Genomic DNA, 14,497 nt, shown 5'->3' with positions numbered 1-14,497 from the left:
CACTCATCTCTCTCTTCTTTTCTATCCTCATTTAGTCTAGCTGTCAGTGCTGATGGGTGGGATATCAAGTCATAAATAAACTTGAAACTTGCAGTTTGCCTGACACTGGCCTTTTTGAAGCCTTAATCCAGCCCATCCAAATCTGTCCAGCCATGATTAGGGCACAGACCTTTGGAGTCTGCTTGGCACTGGCCTTGTTCTCCAGCTACTGAAGCTGAATCTGGCCAGCCATAATCAGGACACAAATCATAGAAGTCTTCCCAGCTCTGACTTTGATTCCCAATTACTGCTGTTGCCATCTAATCAACGCTAGGCGTGTTTGGTTCCATGCGTTGTAGACAGGATTCCTTTGTGTTTGTCCCTTGCATTTTTTAATTACGTTATCGCTTTCATCTCCACCACCTCCTGTGGGAGGGCATTCCAGGTATCTACCACCTTCTCCATGAAAAAGTGCTTCCTGACATTATTCCTGAGTTGGCCTCCCTGTGACCTCAATTCATGCGCTCTAGTTTTGCTTTGAGCCCATCTGTCATTGTTTTGGGGATGTCCTTTGGACTGAGTTACATTCCTTGCCTCTGGCTCCACCTCTATATAGGGTCTTCTGTGGAAACGTAGTGCCATACTCGTCTAGCCATGGGATACCTAAAAGTTTGGCAAAATATGAGATGTGAATCAATTTGAAACATATTACCTTCTAGTGGTTATGATTTGTCAGTCAAGGTCTTTAAGACCATAGGGTTCCAATGACAAGGATATATCATCAGTATCTCAGCAGCTGTTGATACTGTTAGACTGGAACTCCAGTATGGATCTCACATTTTCCTATCATAGCACAAGTTGTTGGTCCCTTCTCTTTCCATAAAAGATGAATTGGCATTGTCTTATGGTCAGTTTGAGTACCCGTGATAACATTTTACTCCTAGAGAGCTTATTTCCACTTGATTCTGATTCTCTCCATCTGAGGACAGGAATGTCCGTTTCCCTATTGAAGTTATGATTTGTAAGCATATTCAGGCAACTTGTTCTCTGGTGCTCCAGTTGTCTGCAGTAGAGGTAGAGGCCAGTCCAATTGCATCTTTCTTCTGTACTATTAGGCAGTCCTGATCTTGTGGTCTTTTGTGTATATACCAAACTGCTTCTTAAACCAGATACATCTGGCACCTCTCTATTTCAGTGAAGACACACAAGGTGAGTAGTACCTTTTAGATTACTCAGGAATTTCAGTTGTGCCACCTCATCCCTTCTCTGAGCAGCAAGGCTCCTTCTGAAAATGGGGTTGGAGTAGTGACTCAGTTGAGTTTGGTAGCCTAGTAGTGAAATTCTGTGGCATATCAACCCTGGTGGAGGTTCATAATGCAGCTTTCTGCCAGCTGGCTCTCCATAAGCCTGAAAGAGAGAAGCTGTAAAGTGGTCTGTATGAGTCAGGACCTGATGCAAGGAGGTTAGATTGAGAACAGGAGACTGTACGAGACTGACTATCTAGTCCATTATATGGGTTGAAGCCAGTAGGCAGAGTCACAGGTAAACCTAAAACAATAGCAAACGCTGTTGAAAGCAATAGTAAAAGATTATTAGAAATAATGTGAGTGGTCTGTCTGTAAAAAGTCAAAAGCTGTTCCAGTTGGATAGATAGTGCCTTAAAAGGCAGAGGACAAAAGTTTTTTGGTTTTTTTTTACTTATTTGACAGCTTTTTAATTTATTTGAAAGCATCCCATACGTAGATATAAATATCATGAAATCAAAACTGAGTATCAATCACTAAAACAGCTTCAAAAATTATTGTAGCTGGTGGAAACAGACTAATAAAGGCTGTATTTTCTACACTGTTCTCTACAATACAGAAATACATGCCCATATTTCACTGAGGATATCCTGTTTACTGATGGGTTTATCTGAATTGTAATCTGCCTTGGGAAGCCTGGTTTTATAAAGATTGGAAATAAAATTAAAATGTCCTTTCATTGGGGGACATTGAATCACATCTTCACTTCATCACCTCATCTCTTTTATACAAATGGATTATTCTGTTTTGAGCATGTTTCAGGAACAAGTGGTTTTCATAAGTCAAAATAATAAAAAATAAATATTTTCTTTCATGCAGATATCTCATTTGTTTAAAATAACTAAATGGGCTATAAGCCCCTAATGCAGTCCATTGGTTTTCTTACATTTTGTCCTTGTGATGACTTGTACTGTGCCAAAACTGGAAATACAGTGAGAATAATAGAATTCAGTAACATCTAAAACTTATTAATTAGCGTTATAATTGTGTTCGCATTTGGGTAATAAGTGAGAAAATGCTGTTGAAAACTGACTTGAAGAAGAAAATATATATCACAGAATTGGAAAATATTGGCACATTTAGAGTGACTCTGGACTTCTGCATGAAGGTAGCTCTGCCCTCATTATTTAATATCTATCTTTTAAATAGTAGTAATAAATAATATTAAATGTATTTTTTTAATATACCACTGCATTCTCCAAAACAAAAGGAGCAAGTTCCCACAAACCATCTTTCTGTTTTGATCTAGGCACAAGAAAAAAAAAAAAGAAGATTTTAAATGCTCCCAGGTTTCAACATAATTCATGTTTAATGTGGGCTATAAACTGCCATAAATAAACAGATAGATAGAGACTCTGAATGTTGAGCACCTGATTCTCATAACATGATGTCTGTTTTAGTGGTTCTTTACCAGGAGAAAAAAAAAAATCTCTGCACGAATATAACATGTGCTAGGGTGTCCCTATAACCAGCCCCTCCAAATGACACACTGATTACGATTTAAAACAAATTACTACTCTACTTATGAAAAGTTATTCTGTTATTATACTTCCTCTGTGTACATCTGTATGTTGCACAAGCTGGTATATTTGAAAATGTAAGTGAAATTACATAAAAATACTACCAACAATAAAGAACTACAATTTGGATGCAACAGCTCATAGGTTTGTTTGCTTTGAGTATACACAGAATGACAGCTGGTCGGGAAAGGGGAAACATAGACCAACCTAAGTGGCTTCAGCTTTTTGATGCCATGCCATCTCCTGTTCTCAATCAAACCTCCTTGTCCTTATGGTTTCATTCCAGCAGGCCATAGCTTTCTTGGTTATTAAGCTAGTTTTAAACCCTACGTTGAGCAAGTGTGAGTGATCTTACCCCCTGGGAAATTATGTGGAAAAAAACATTTTTGTCATTTTCTTTGTGTAGAATTGCCCTGACTTAAAAGCTTGGCTTTTCCGTATCCCAGGGTTGGCATTCCCCAAGTAGCTTGAGTCCCTTCCTAAGCCTGATTCCTCCACCCCCCCCCCCCATGCCCTCTTGCAGGTTCAGTCCCCAGAATTTTCTTCCCCCTTTCAGGGTAGACACCTCCTAGCTTTACGTCTCTCTTTTTTTTTTTCCTAGGAAGACCCTCTAGTCTTTCTGCATTCCTTTCTCAAATCCCTGCCCTGAGTGCACACATTCCAGAGCTCTTAACCTCTTCCTCCCTTCTGTCGAGAAACTCTTAGCTCTTTTTTGAATCTCCCTCAGAACATACATACCCTTGCTCTTTATCTGAAATATATCTTGCCCCCCTCCCCAGAAGACACAGTCCCACAGCTCTCTCGCTGAATGCCCTCTTCCCACACACACCTCTATAAGATCTCTCTCAAAACCAGCATTACCCCCTCCTGTACAGCATCCCCAGAACTCACAGCACCATACCTTTTTCTCAAACATACACCCTCCCCACACACTTTATCCATAGCTCTTTTTGTGAATCCCCAATACACTCCACCCCAGTCACACATCCCTCTCTCCCTTGCCCTCCTCTGCTCATCCTGCCTTCCCTGGCTTTCTGTCCTTATCTCATCTCTCCCAGGCATTCTTTATCACAAGTAGACCAGGAGGAGGGTGACCATATGTTAGGCCATGTCATCTTCCTGTTCTAAGTCGGCTCTGACTGCTGAGTTTGAACTGTGGGTCTCTGCAGGGCTCAAAAATGCCAATGAGGAGGGAAAGAGATCATGAGGTGACAGGCCAAGGGTTGCTGTGGGAGGGAGGTGTACTGGCTATGTGAGTGTCATGGTGGGGGTGGGGTGCAAAAGTGCCACTTACCACGCCTCCTTGGTACCTGTGCAGAATTCTATACAGGAGGGGAAGTGTGTAGGAATTCTGTGCACACACACACAATGCAAATATTTGTGCAAAAGTATGATATGTATGCCAATGCAGGCAAAACATCACTCTCTTGTAGACCTTTTAGGTTTGCATTGCTCCAGCAATGAGTTGCTGGTCAGGGATGGCAACTCTGAGTTAGATGCATGAAGGGAATCAACTTTTTTTTATTGGAGGGCGTAGAGCTGGGCCTGAATCATGTGAACCGCATCCATTAAATCTTTCAAGGTATCTAGTCCCAGCTGTTTGCTGCATTTTAGCCTAATTCCAGATTGGGCTGCTCCTAGTGGTATCATCCTAGTAGGAGCTTAAGATCAGAAACAGTGATGCATCTCTCTCTTGATTTAGTTTCTCAGGTTAGATATCATGACACTAAGCTTGCAGCCTTTCTATAGCAGGGCTTTCATTATGGAACTTTTTGAAGGGGCAGTTGTTTTATGATGCTTTGTAGTTCAAGTGATTTTTTTTAAGACCTCTTTGCTGAAGCTTTTCTGTTAGTAGGATTGTGATAATCTTTGTGCAGTTTTTTGCAACAGTATATCATGATGTCAGCAGATCTAGCAGTTTCTGCTTATGTATTTTAATGATTGCATTTTTAATTTGTTTTTGTTTATTTTTGCCTTGTTTTAAGCGGTATAAAAACGTAAATAAATATGGCTTTAGCTGATGTCTGAATGACTTGAGTTTATTTGCTAAGGATTCTCTCTAGAAGTCCATTCCTCAGTTGTGGAACTGCACGATAGAATGATTTCAAGTTGAAGACAGTCTCTTTACCTGTTGAAGTACCTTTTTATTGGTGACTGAAAATCCATTTGCAACACACAAAAAAAGCACCAAAGGCTTATGGAACTGGGATAGCAATTCTTATTGTGAGACCCGTCAAGGGCTTTGTTTTGGCATCTATGCCTGTGTCAGGGGTGTGCTTAAAATGATACACACAGGTATAAAATGGAAAAACAATAAAAACAAAACATACTATTTTTATTTGTATGCATACATACCATTTATATTTTGTACTTTTTGTTTTTGTGTAACATCAATAAAGAAATTTAAACCTTAAAAACAAAACATACTATCAACGATATGTGATATAATAGTGTGTCAGCATGCAAAGTTACATAGACATCAAAGTAATATTAAATGTTGTACAATGAAACTTGTGACTAATGATAATGGTAAATGAAACCAAAATAAATAGTGATTTCATTGCAACAAACAATCAATACAATGTGATAGAATATAGCCCTTATAGAGCATGAACACAGTGCATGATGTGAAGACTAAATTCAGTGTGGGCATCTTTAGAATTACCATTGCACAATATGGATTAATATAAACTTAATTGACAATAAAATTGCCCTTGCTGCCAGCATAGTACAGATAAGTGAGAAAGTGATGAACAGTGAATAATACCACTGCAGCCATCAGTGTATTTGCATAAAAAAAATGTGTTCTGGCTTGCACTAAACATTGAATAAAGCACTATTCAAAAAGAATCCAAGAAATCTTTGGACACACATGCTCAAATGGATTTTTTAAATCTACTCATGTAAATCCACTCTAAGGCTTTGTAAATTTACCCCCTTCTTCCTCTAAGCTGCCTTTATCCGGATTGATAGTGAGGTATTTAGGTAACCAAATTATACAAATTTAAACATTTTAGACAAATGGATGCCTGTATTTATTTGGATTTCGCTCACACCTTTTTCAGTAGTAGCTAAAGGTGAGTTACAGTCAGGTACACTGGGTATTTCTCTGCCCCAGGAGGGTTCACAATCTTAAGTTTGTACCTGAGGCAATGGAGGGTTAAGTGACTTGCCCAAGATCACTAGGAGCAGCAGTGGGAATTGAACCAGCTACCTCTGAATGTCAAGACTGGTGCTCTAACCACAAGGCCACTCCTCCACTCCTTATAAATATTCATTGTGACAGTCCTGAAATTCAGATCTCTTGGTGTCGTAGTTGGGAAACAAGGATAATGAGCAGCTTTTCCTCTGTGCCTGTTTTTATTCTGTTAGTTTAACATGTAAAATCTGTCTGTTTACCTATTTAACGTGAAAGGCAGTACAGCAGATTGTTTTGTAATTGAAGAATCCTTTATCTAGGAGAATGCTGATTATATGTAAACTTTCTAACCATGTTTCCTCCCTCGTAGGTGAGATTAGTTTGGGGATGTGCAGAAAATGAATGTCAATCAGCAAGCTCATCTTGGCTCTCTGTATGGGCAGCCCCAGCCAGGATATCCAGGGTACCAACAGCCTTATGGAGGGCAACCGATGACAGAGGCTCCGCCCCATCATTATGGGACATATAATGGTCCAGTAACAGGATATCCACAGACGACCCCACCACAAGGTATTATTTAAAATGGAGTATGTCTTCTATGTGATTTGAGAAGATTTTAATAAGTGCCTGAAGATATGGCTATTTTGCTTGGGTTTTATAGAAAATGTTGAGAGATGAGATTTGGATAGTCTGGTCTTGGGATAGCTTGTATTTTTATGATGGATGTTATAGTTTGGCTCTGGTCTAGTGTTTATATTGAAGCACACAGTTTCATGATTACTGGATCCTACCCAGGCTGTTTCCTGTCATTGCCTTGGTGGTTCTCTCTCCATTGGTCAGTATGTGGTCCAATGTTACCTCACTTAATAGTAGGGTCCTTAGTTATACGAAAAATGTCTCTTAAGGATTCCAGAATCCCTCTTACTTCAGTTGAGCCTGCAGTTAACTTGTTTGATAGGTTTCGATCTTGTGTTTCTACACCTCTTTTTTGGATGGCTGTTATCATGTGATGATGGTTTAGAGCAGGGGCGTCCAACCTCAGCCCTTGCCAGGTCAGGTTTTTTAGGATTTTCACAATGAATGTGCACCAGATCTATTTGCATACAGTGGAGGTAGTACATGCAAATGGATCTTATTCATAGTCATTGAGGGAATGCTGAAAACCCAGCTGGATTGTTGCCCTTGAGGACTGAGGTTGGACACCCCTGGCTTGTGACTCTGGGCAAGTCACTTAACCCTTCATTGCCCCATGTAAGCCGCATTGAGCCTGCCATGAGTGGGAAAGCGCAGGGTACAAATATAACAAAACAGTTTAGAGCTTAACCTTAAGTAGGTATTGACTCCTTAAATATCATTGAAACAGCACCACAGCTGCTCTTTGTTCATTTTGCTTATCAGACAGGTTTTTTTTTTCTTAATCCTCTCCTTTCTGAAAACCAGTTATATGGTATATTCACCTCCTAGTCCAGGTTACCACTGAAACATGATTCAGTGACTACATCCAAAAAAAAGGGCTTTAAAACTGAAGTAAGGAACTGAGCCTGGGGTGGAGACTGTGAGGGAAAGGGACCTTCCTCTTCTATTGACACAAATGAGAGGGTGGAGGGGATAGAAGGGAAACTGGGGGGGAGGGGGCAGGAGAGGCAAAGAAAGGTAAAAAGCATGATGATAAAATGGAAAATGAAAAGCGAAGAAAAAGAATAACATCATTTAAAATAATTTGTTTTTCCCTGGATGCTAAAAGGTTTGTATGGATGTTCAGAGCAGGAAACATTGTGGTGGCCTTTACCCCATGTTTTAATCACCTCTTCCCTTGCCTTTGTTTTCAAAGGCACGAAAATGGGTTGTTTTCAGTACTGTAACTCTTCAACCCTGTTGCTTCCTACTCCAATATTTTTTGTGGCAATCACCAAAACCAGTCCTGGCTGGCAATTTTGAGGACTGGATTTGGGAACCATTGTTTTGCAGTCTTAACCCGATAAGATGTTGCTAAGATGGAAATGCAGGAGATTAATATGTAGGATCCACAAGTTTAAAATGTGGAATGAATGAGTTAGCTTAGTATGAGATAAGTAAACGAGAAAACTGAATTGGTGGTGTAGCATAGTTGGTTGGCAAAGTAAATGCAGTTCTGTGTGTGTACTGTTCAGCATAATTGGAAAATAAAGAATTACGATTTACCTCCAACATGCACAATTTTATTTTTCTGTAGGCTTGGATGTTTTAAATTGTCTTTATGTAAGAACAATATCCCCTTCAAATTTAGTAGTCATTTGGCAACCCATTGTTGAAAACTGGTGCGCATATTATTCTGTCACAGTACCTCTGAATCTTGTTCCTGAATATTTTAATCCTGTAGTTCCTCCTTTCTTCTTCTCCTTTTTCTCCCAGCTCAGTCAGAACCAGTGTTGGATCCTAGTACCAGGAATTTTCATTTACAACTACATATGGAATTTCTCCCCATTTTAATAGATTCTCTGCTCACTCTTGGGCTCGTCATGTGACCGTCAGATGTTGCCTTTATTAATGACCACAACTCCCACCCTCCTCAAGTGCAGGGATCAGCAAAGTTTCTTAGGATCTAGGAGACAGACTGCTGTTGTTTTAACATTTTCCATGGACCATGTGCTTTACTAATTCAGGAAACTCAGACCCGCTACTATATCTATGCAGTTAATGTCTTACTTGTCTCGCCCCAGAACCCCCTGCCAGTCCTGACTTTTCGTCTCTTCAACTTTGTCTGAATAAGATTGACAACTGGCTTTCAACCCATGGCTTGGTTTTGAAGCCTAAGAAAACAGTGGCTCTTTGGGTTATTGGGCTTCAGACTTTCCCCACTGTTGCTCCCTCCCTCCAGGGATCTCCTATCCAACTGGTTGATACCCTCAAATACCTAGGGATTTACATTGACTCTGCCTTTACTTTTCAAACACAAATTGGTGCATTTACTGAATCTTGTTTTTACTCCCTTTGGTTGATTTGTTCCATCTGCCCTTACCTTGACCACAGCAGCTGTGCGACTCTTGTGCACTCTAGTTGCGTCCAAACTAGACTATTGTAGCGTAAGGTTATATATGCTGGCCTTCCTTCACTTGCCCTTAAAAAAAAAAAAAAAAACTTAAAATGGTTCAGAATTCTGCTATATACTTGTTTTGACCATGTGTCCCCGCTTCTTAAACAACATCACTGGTTACCTATTAAATATTGCATAACCCGTGTCACATTGACTTTTAAAGACCCTCCATCTGGGTACGCCCATCTACTTAGTTTGCTTCATAACTCCCTATGGGCCTGCTCGTGCCCTGTGTTCTTCGGGTCACCAACTTGCCACCTCTCTTCTGTATCTAAGTAGACTTGAATCCATGTGCCATTCGGCTTTTTTTTTGCTCTGGTATCCGCTCTCTGGAATTCCCCGTCCCATTCATTCAGAGCTTTCTTATTTCCAGTTTCGGGGTCTTATAAAAGCTTATTTATTTATACAAACTTTCCCCAGTTAGGCACTTTTGAGCTGTGTAGCTCATGGCCTTGGCTCGCTTTGGCAGTAGCAGCTTGTTATGGCCCTTATGATCCTTTTTTTTTCTTCTTCTTCCTTGTTACTGTACAATTTTTCTTTTGTACCTTTTGGTTTCCGATTTTATTGTAAACCACTTAGACTTCATTTGAAAGGCAGTATGTAAGTACTGCAATAAACATAAACATAAAAATGTACAAATTGCAGATTCATAGTGTGCTCAAGAAGATGCACAGCAAGTTGTTTAACACAGAAAGCAACTGCTCTCCTCTTTGCCCACTCACCTACAGCTAACCATCTGGTAGTGGAGAAAGGCTTTAGGCTGTGGCTGGTGGGGCAATGGGAGAGAAGCCAAAGCTGCAGCTACTAAGGATGGGTGGGATTGTACACATACCCCAAAAGCAGCAGCCTTACCTTCTCTCCATTGCCCACCTGCCCCCAGCAGCTGCAGTTTTAAGCCCTCCCATCCACTCTCAGCAAACACAGCCACTCTTCATCACCTGCTCGGCTACCCCAGCAGCAGCCTTGGCTCACATCCCTATCCACATCAGTAGCCTCTGAATCTCTTCTCTACTCCTTCTCCCCCCCCCCCCCCAAAAAAAAAAGAAAAAACAGATTCTTAACATTTTTTTAAAATTTATCCTACCAGCAGAGATGCTAGAGAATTGTCTCCTCAGCAGTAATGCTCCTTGAGGGCTACTTCTGTGGTTGCTAGCGCTCCAAGTATTCTTCTGATCAAGGTGTCTCCATGCAGGCTACCTCTCCAGGGAAGATACCCCAAAATGTATCCCTCTTCCTCCCCCCCCCCCCCCCCAGGTGTTCAAAAACACACTGTTATAGGTTTCTCTTTTGCCATCCCCCAGCACACACACGCAAATACCCACCTCCATAGCTCGCTCTCTGCCTCCCTTCAGCGTGTGAGCACACTTATACACCTGTAGCTCTTTCTGCCTCCCCCCAGCATGCACAATATTGGGGGTGCTCAAGCATCCACAGAGCTGGCACCCTCATAGCGTTCTCTCTGCCTCCCCCCAGAACACACACTCACCCCCCCAACCCATAGAACTGTCCATCACCACTCCAAATACCCTCCCATGGCATACACTCCCCCCCCCCCCCCCCCGAACTGAATTCTCAATACTTCTCTTCAACTTTTTACCTTCTCCACCTGCCCATACCTCCTCAGCCCCTGCACTCCAGCACACTTGCACCAGTTTGCATTCTCCCTCCAGCAGCACAGACACCCAGTTTGTGCTCACCCCCAGCAATACTAGAGAAACAGTAGCGGAAATGCAAGATATCAGTGTTGAAGATTTCCCAAAGCTGACATAGTCCAACTGATAAATATAATAAAATATTTTTCTACATTTGTAGCCTGAGCATTTTATTTTTCTTTCCTGTTCCACATCTTGTATACCACTTGTAACAAAATTTCAAAATGTTTCATTTGATTTGGCCTGCTTTTCCCTGTTTTTCTTGCCTTTCCAGGGTCTTCTGTCTGACATTTCTTCTTCTCTCCATTTCTGCCTCCATCTTCTCCCTGTGTTTCTATCTGTCTTGTCCAGCATATCTCCTCTTTGTCCCTGTTCTCCTCCCCACCATGTTCAGCATCTGCCCTCTTAGTGTCCCTATCCTCTCCTTATATTCAGCATTATCCCTTTGTGTCCCTATCCTCCCTGTGATCAACAATGCCTCTCTGTGTTTCTTTCCCACCCCTTTTCCAGCATTGCCCTGTGTCCCTGTCTTTATTCTTACTCTATGTCCCCCCTCGTGCTCTGGCATAATCCAGCATCTCTCCTCCGCTGTTCCACCCCCGAACCCCCAGGTCAGTCTCTCTTCCTCTCCCAGTCTGGTCTCTCGTCTTGTGCTTCCAGCGGCAGCCATCAGGACACACTGCTGTAGCCGTCATTGGGGCCTTCTCTCTGCCGGGTCCTGCCTTCTGTGAAGTAACTTCCTGCTTCCTCAAGGGCAAGACCCGGCCGAGGAAAGGCCCCGATGCCAGCCAGAGCAGTGTATTTTGATGTTTGCTGCTGCAGACACAGGAAATTGAAGCAAGTTTCAGGGGAGGGGGAGAGCTACTGGATTTGGGAGGCTGGGAGGTAGGTAGACAGATACGGCAACTGGACCCGGTGGGGGAGAGCGAAGCACTGTGGGCAGGGACAAAAACCTAGGTACCTGGTCTGATTATTTTATTTAATTTTTAAGTGACCCTGGGTTTGTCGAGCCCTGCTCAAGGGTGTAGATAATTTGCAGCATTCACAGCTAACTCAGGGCTCAGAAGACCTGATTTTAAGAACTCTGCTAGGAACTGAGCCCAATTTTTATTCTTTCCAACCCAACAGAAGTTAGAATTATACAAAAGGAGTCAAGAATGTCTGGAGGGATAAAATAACTCTCCAAAAATACAGCAGAATGGGATGAAACTTTGCATGAGGGAAAAAATGATTCCAGAGATGATATAAGCTTCTCAAAATAATGACCCAATGCATTTCTATGAGAGGAGTTCCATCTTCTTTAGCAGAGAATAATTAATGGAATGAGATAAAATATGGCACATCAGAAAAAAAAACATTAAAAAGACACACTGAGTTTGAAATGGGCCAAATCAGAGAAAGGATTCCAGAAAACAAGGCCCAATGTTTTTCAATGAGAAAAGGCATTCTTTCTAGCTCCTGTAGGATGGAAACTTTGTATATAGAGTAAAATGTTGCAATTTGAAAACAGAGCAAGTCAATTTAAATGGTGGAATTCTTTCCTCTTCCAAACGCCCAACCCCCCCCCCCCCCCCCCCCCACCATACACACATCTGCCAACCAGACCGTAAACTGTACAGTCTCTAAAAACTCGCAACTGTCTGCCCCCACAAATATAATCCCTTACAAAACTATTCCACACCCAGAAAGTATCTTAGCTGTAAATTCCATTACACCCCACAAATCGCCCTACCCTTAAAACCAGTCCCTCCACAACTAGGGTCATGGATTTGACATACTGCCTTTCTGTGGTACAACCAAAGTGGTTTACATATAATTATTATTATCCCTAGTGGGCTCACAGTCTAAAGTTGTTTTTTTTTTGTACCTGGGGCAGTGGAGGATTAACTAGAACCACAGTGGGAATTGAATCCAGCTTCATAGGTTCTCAGCCCATTGTACTAACCATTAGGTTATTTCTCCACTCATGATTCAAACTCCCTCGCAGATACCTGCTACCTCCTGCACAGACAAAACATATGCAGAGCACGCATACCCCCCCCCCCCCCCCGCACATATGGAATGTTAATATTTCCCCATACTTTAATTTCATTTTCTTTATTATTCTATTGTGAAATTTACTTTAAGAATGGACAATTTTTGTATTTATTGCTATGTGCTTTGCTAAAGAAACATCTGTAGCTGTGGACAGGGCCAGAATAAGCCATTGGCAAACTTTGCACATTTCTGTCCCCATGTTTATGAAGCCCGTGAGTTATATACTCAGGAGGTTAGCATTGCCAACTGTCTAGCTTTTAGTGTTGCCAACTGTCTAGCTTTTTTCAAAAGTCAGCAGACTTTTATATTAACGTCCAGAAGGTAGAATAATAGGATATTTTTGGATGGGTGGAGAAAAATGGATTTGATATAATGTCTCTCTGTGTTTTAAACCTCTGTCTGACGTCCAGACCACATTACGTTGTTCGGGCTATGCTGCGTTGGTTGCAGCAGATGCCGGAGGGCTGTCTTCTTGGAGGATGTCGTCTACAATTTGGTCCACCTTTCCTCCTGGTTGGTAGCCACTTCTGTGGTAAGCTGCCGCTAGCTTTGATTGCACCATTGGTCCGCAGATACAGCATCCAAGATGTTTTAGTAAGCTGCTCTTGACGGGTGCTGCTTGTTCATAGAGGACCTGGAGAAGTTGGTGAAGGATGTGGGAGAGGCCCGGCCTCTCTGTCAATGGTCCCCAATAGTCTTCAGCAACTAGAGGTCCCTCTAGGGGAACAGACCATTTTTTTCCGGCTCAACACTCAATGACCTAGGCTTCAGGAGGGGGGCGGCCCTTCAAGCTGAGTTCCATTCATGGCTCCAAGAAATCAGGAGACTCCGGTTCTTCCAGTGGAGCTGGTGCTGCCAGGCTTGCCCAGTGAGGGGCACCAGGCTCCTCGATGGTTCTGATAGGGGGCAGGAAGTTCCTTCTCTGCCACAAGTGAGCCCACATCACCTCGGGTTGTTGGATTTTTGAAGTAGTCGAAAGGGTTAATCCCTGGAGCTCACCCACTTTGTTCTCGATGCCTTCATGGAGTCTCCCTGTGGCTCAGAGCTAAAGTTACAGGTTGTTGCTCTTACACTACAGCATGTTGTTGAGGGAGGGATTTTAGACTCTGTCCTGATTGCAGAGCAAGGCCTGATGCATTGTTCCACTTATTTTGTGGTCCCAAATAAGGGAGGTTCCTTTTGGCCTATCTGAATCTCAAAGGGGTGGATGCTTGCCTCTACGTGCAGCAGATTTGGATGGAAACTCTTTGATCTGTGATCGCTTCGGTTTGCTTAGGTGAGTTCTTGACCTCCTTGGGCCTCCATGGGGACCTATCTGCACATTCTCATAGTGGATCATTGCAAGCGGTTCCTACTCTTTTGTGTGTTGGGGTGCCACTTTACATTTCAGGCCCTTCCCTTCGGGCTGGCCACAGCTCCCCACACCATTTTCAAGGATTTGGTATAGGTGGCGGCGTATTTGCAGTGCCAGAGGATTCAGCTTCATCCCTTTCTGGACAATTGAAGGCGGAGGCTTGATAGGCCACCAGTCAGATCATTGCCCTCCTGGAGGGCCTCAACTGGGTAGTGAATTGGGTCAAGCATCACCTGCTCCACTCCCAAGCCCTGGAGTACCAGGGAGTCTGCTTCAACGCTGCACAGGGGGATGGTTTTCCTACTGGAGTACCGCACGGCCAAACTTTGGACCCAGAAGTGTAGATTGACCTGTTGCACTTGTTTAGGTGTTGGATGCTGTTGAATTACCAGTTGCTGTTGGATTTTCTACTGCTTTGTTATTGAAATACTGAAGTGGT

General features: G+C 42.5%; 1 protein-coding gene across 1 annotated transcript in view; it reads left to right on the top strand.

The window, feature by feature from the left end:
* Positions 1 to 14,497, top strand: part of SEC24C (SEC24 homolog C, COPII coat complex component) — a 192,754-nt gene that overhangs the window by 18,469 nt on the left and 159,788 nt on the right. The window contains exon 2 of the mRNA XM_030203398.1: positions 6,313 to 6,512. Coding sequence (XP_030059258.1) covers positions 6,341 to 6,512 — 172 coding nt within the window. The 5' untranslated portion in view covers positions 6,313 to 6,340. The remainder of the gene's footprint in view (positions 1 to 6,312; positions 6,513 to 14,497) is intronic.

The sequence above is a fragment of the Microcaecilia unicolor genome, chromosome 5, assembly GCF_901765095.1.
Source record: "Microcaecilia unicolor chromosome 5, aMicUni1.1, whole genome shotgun sequence".
Lineage (NCBI taxonomy): Eukaryota > Metazoa > Chordata > Amphibia > Gymnophiona > Siphonopidae > Microcaecilia > Microcaecilia unicolor.
The sequence above is the reverse complement of the archived record's forward strand: the minus strand, read 5'-3'. Positions and strand labels throughout refer to the sequence as shown.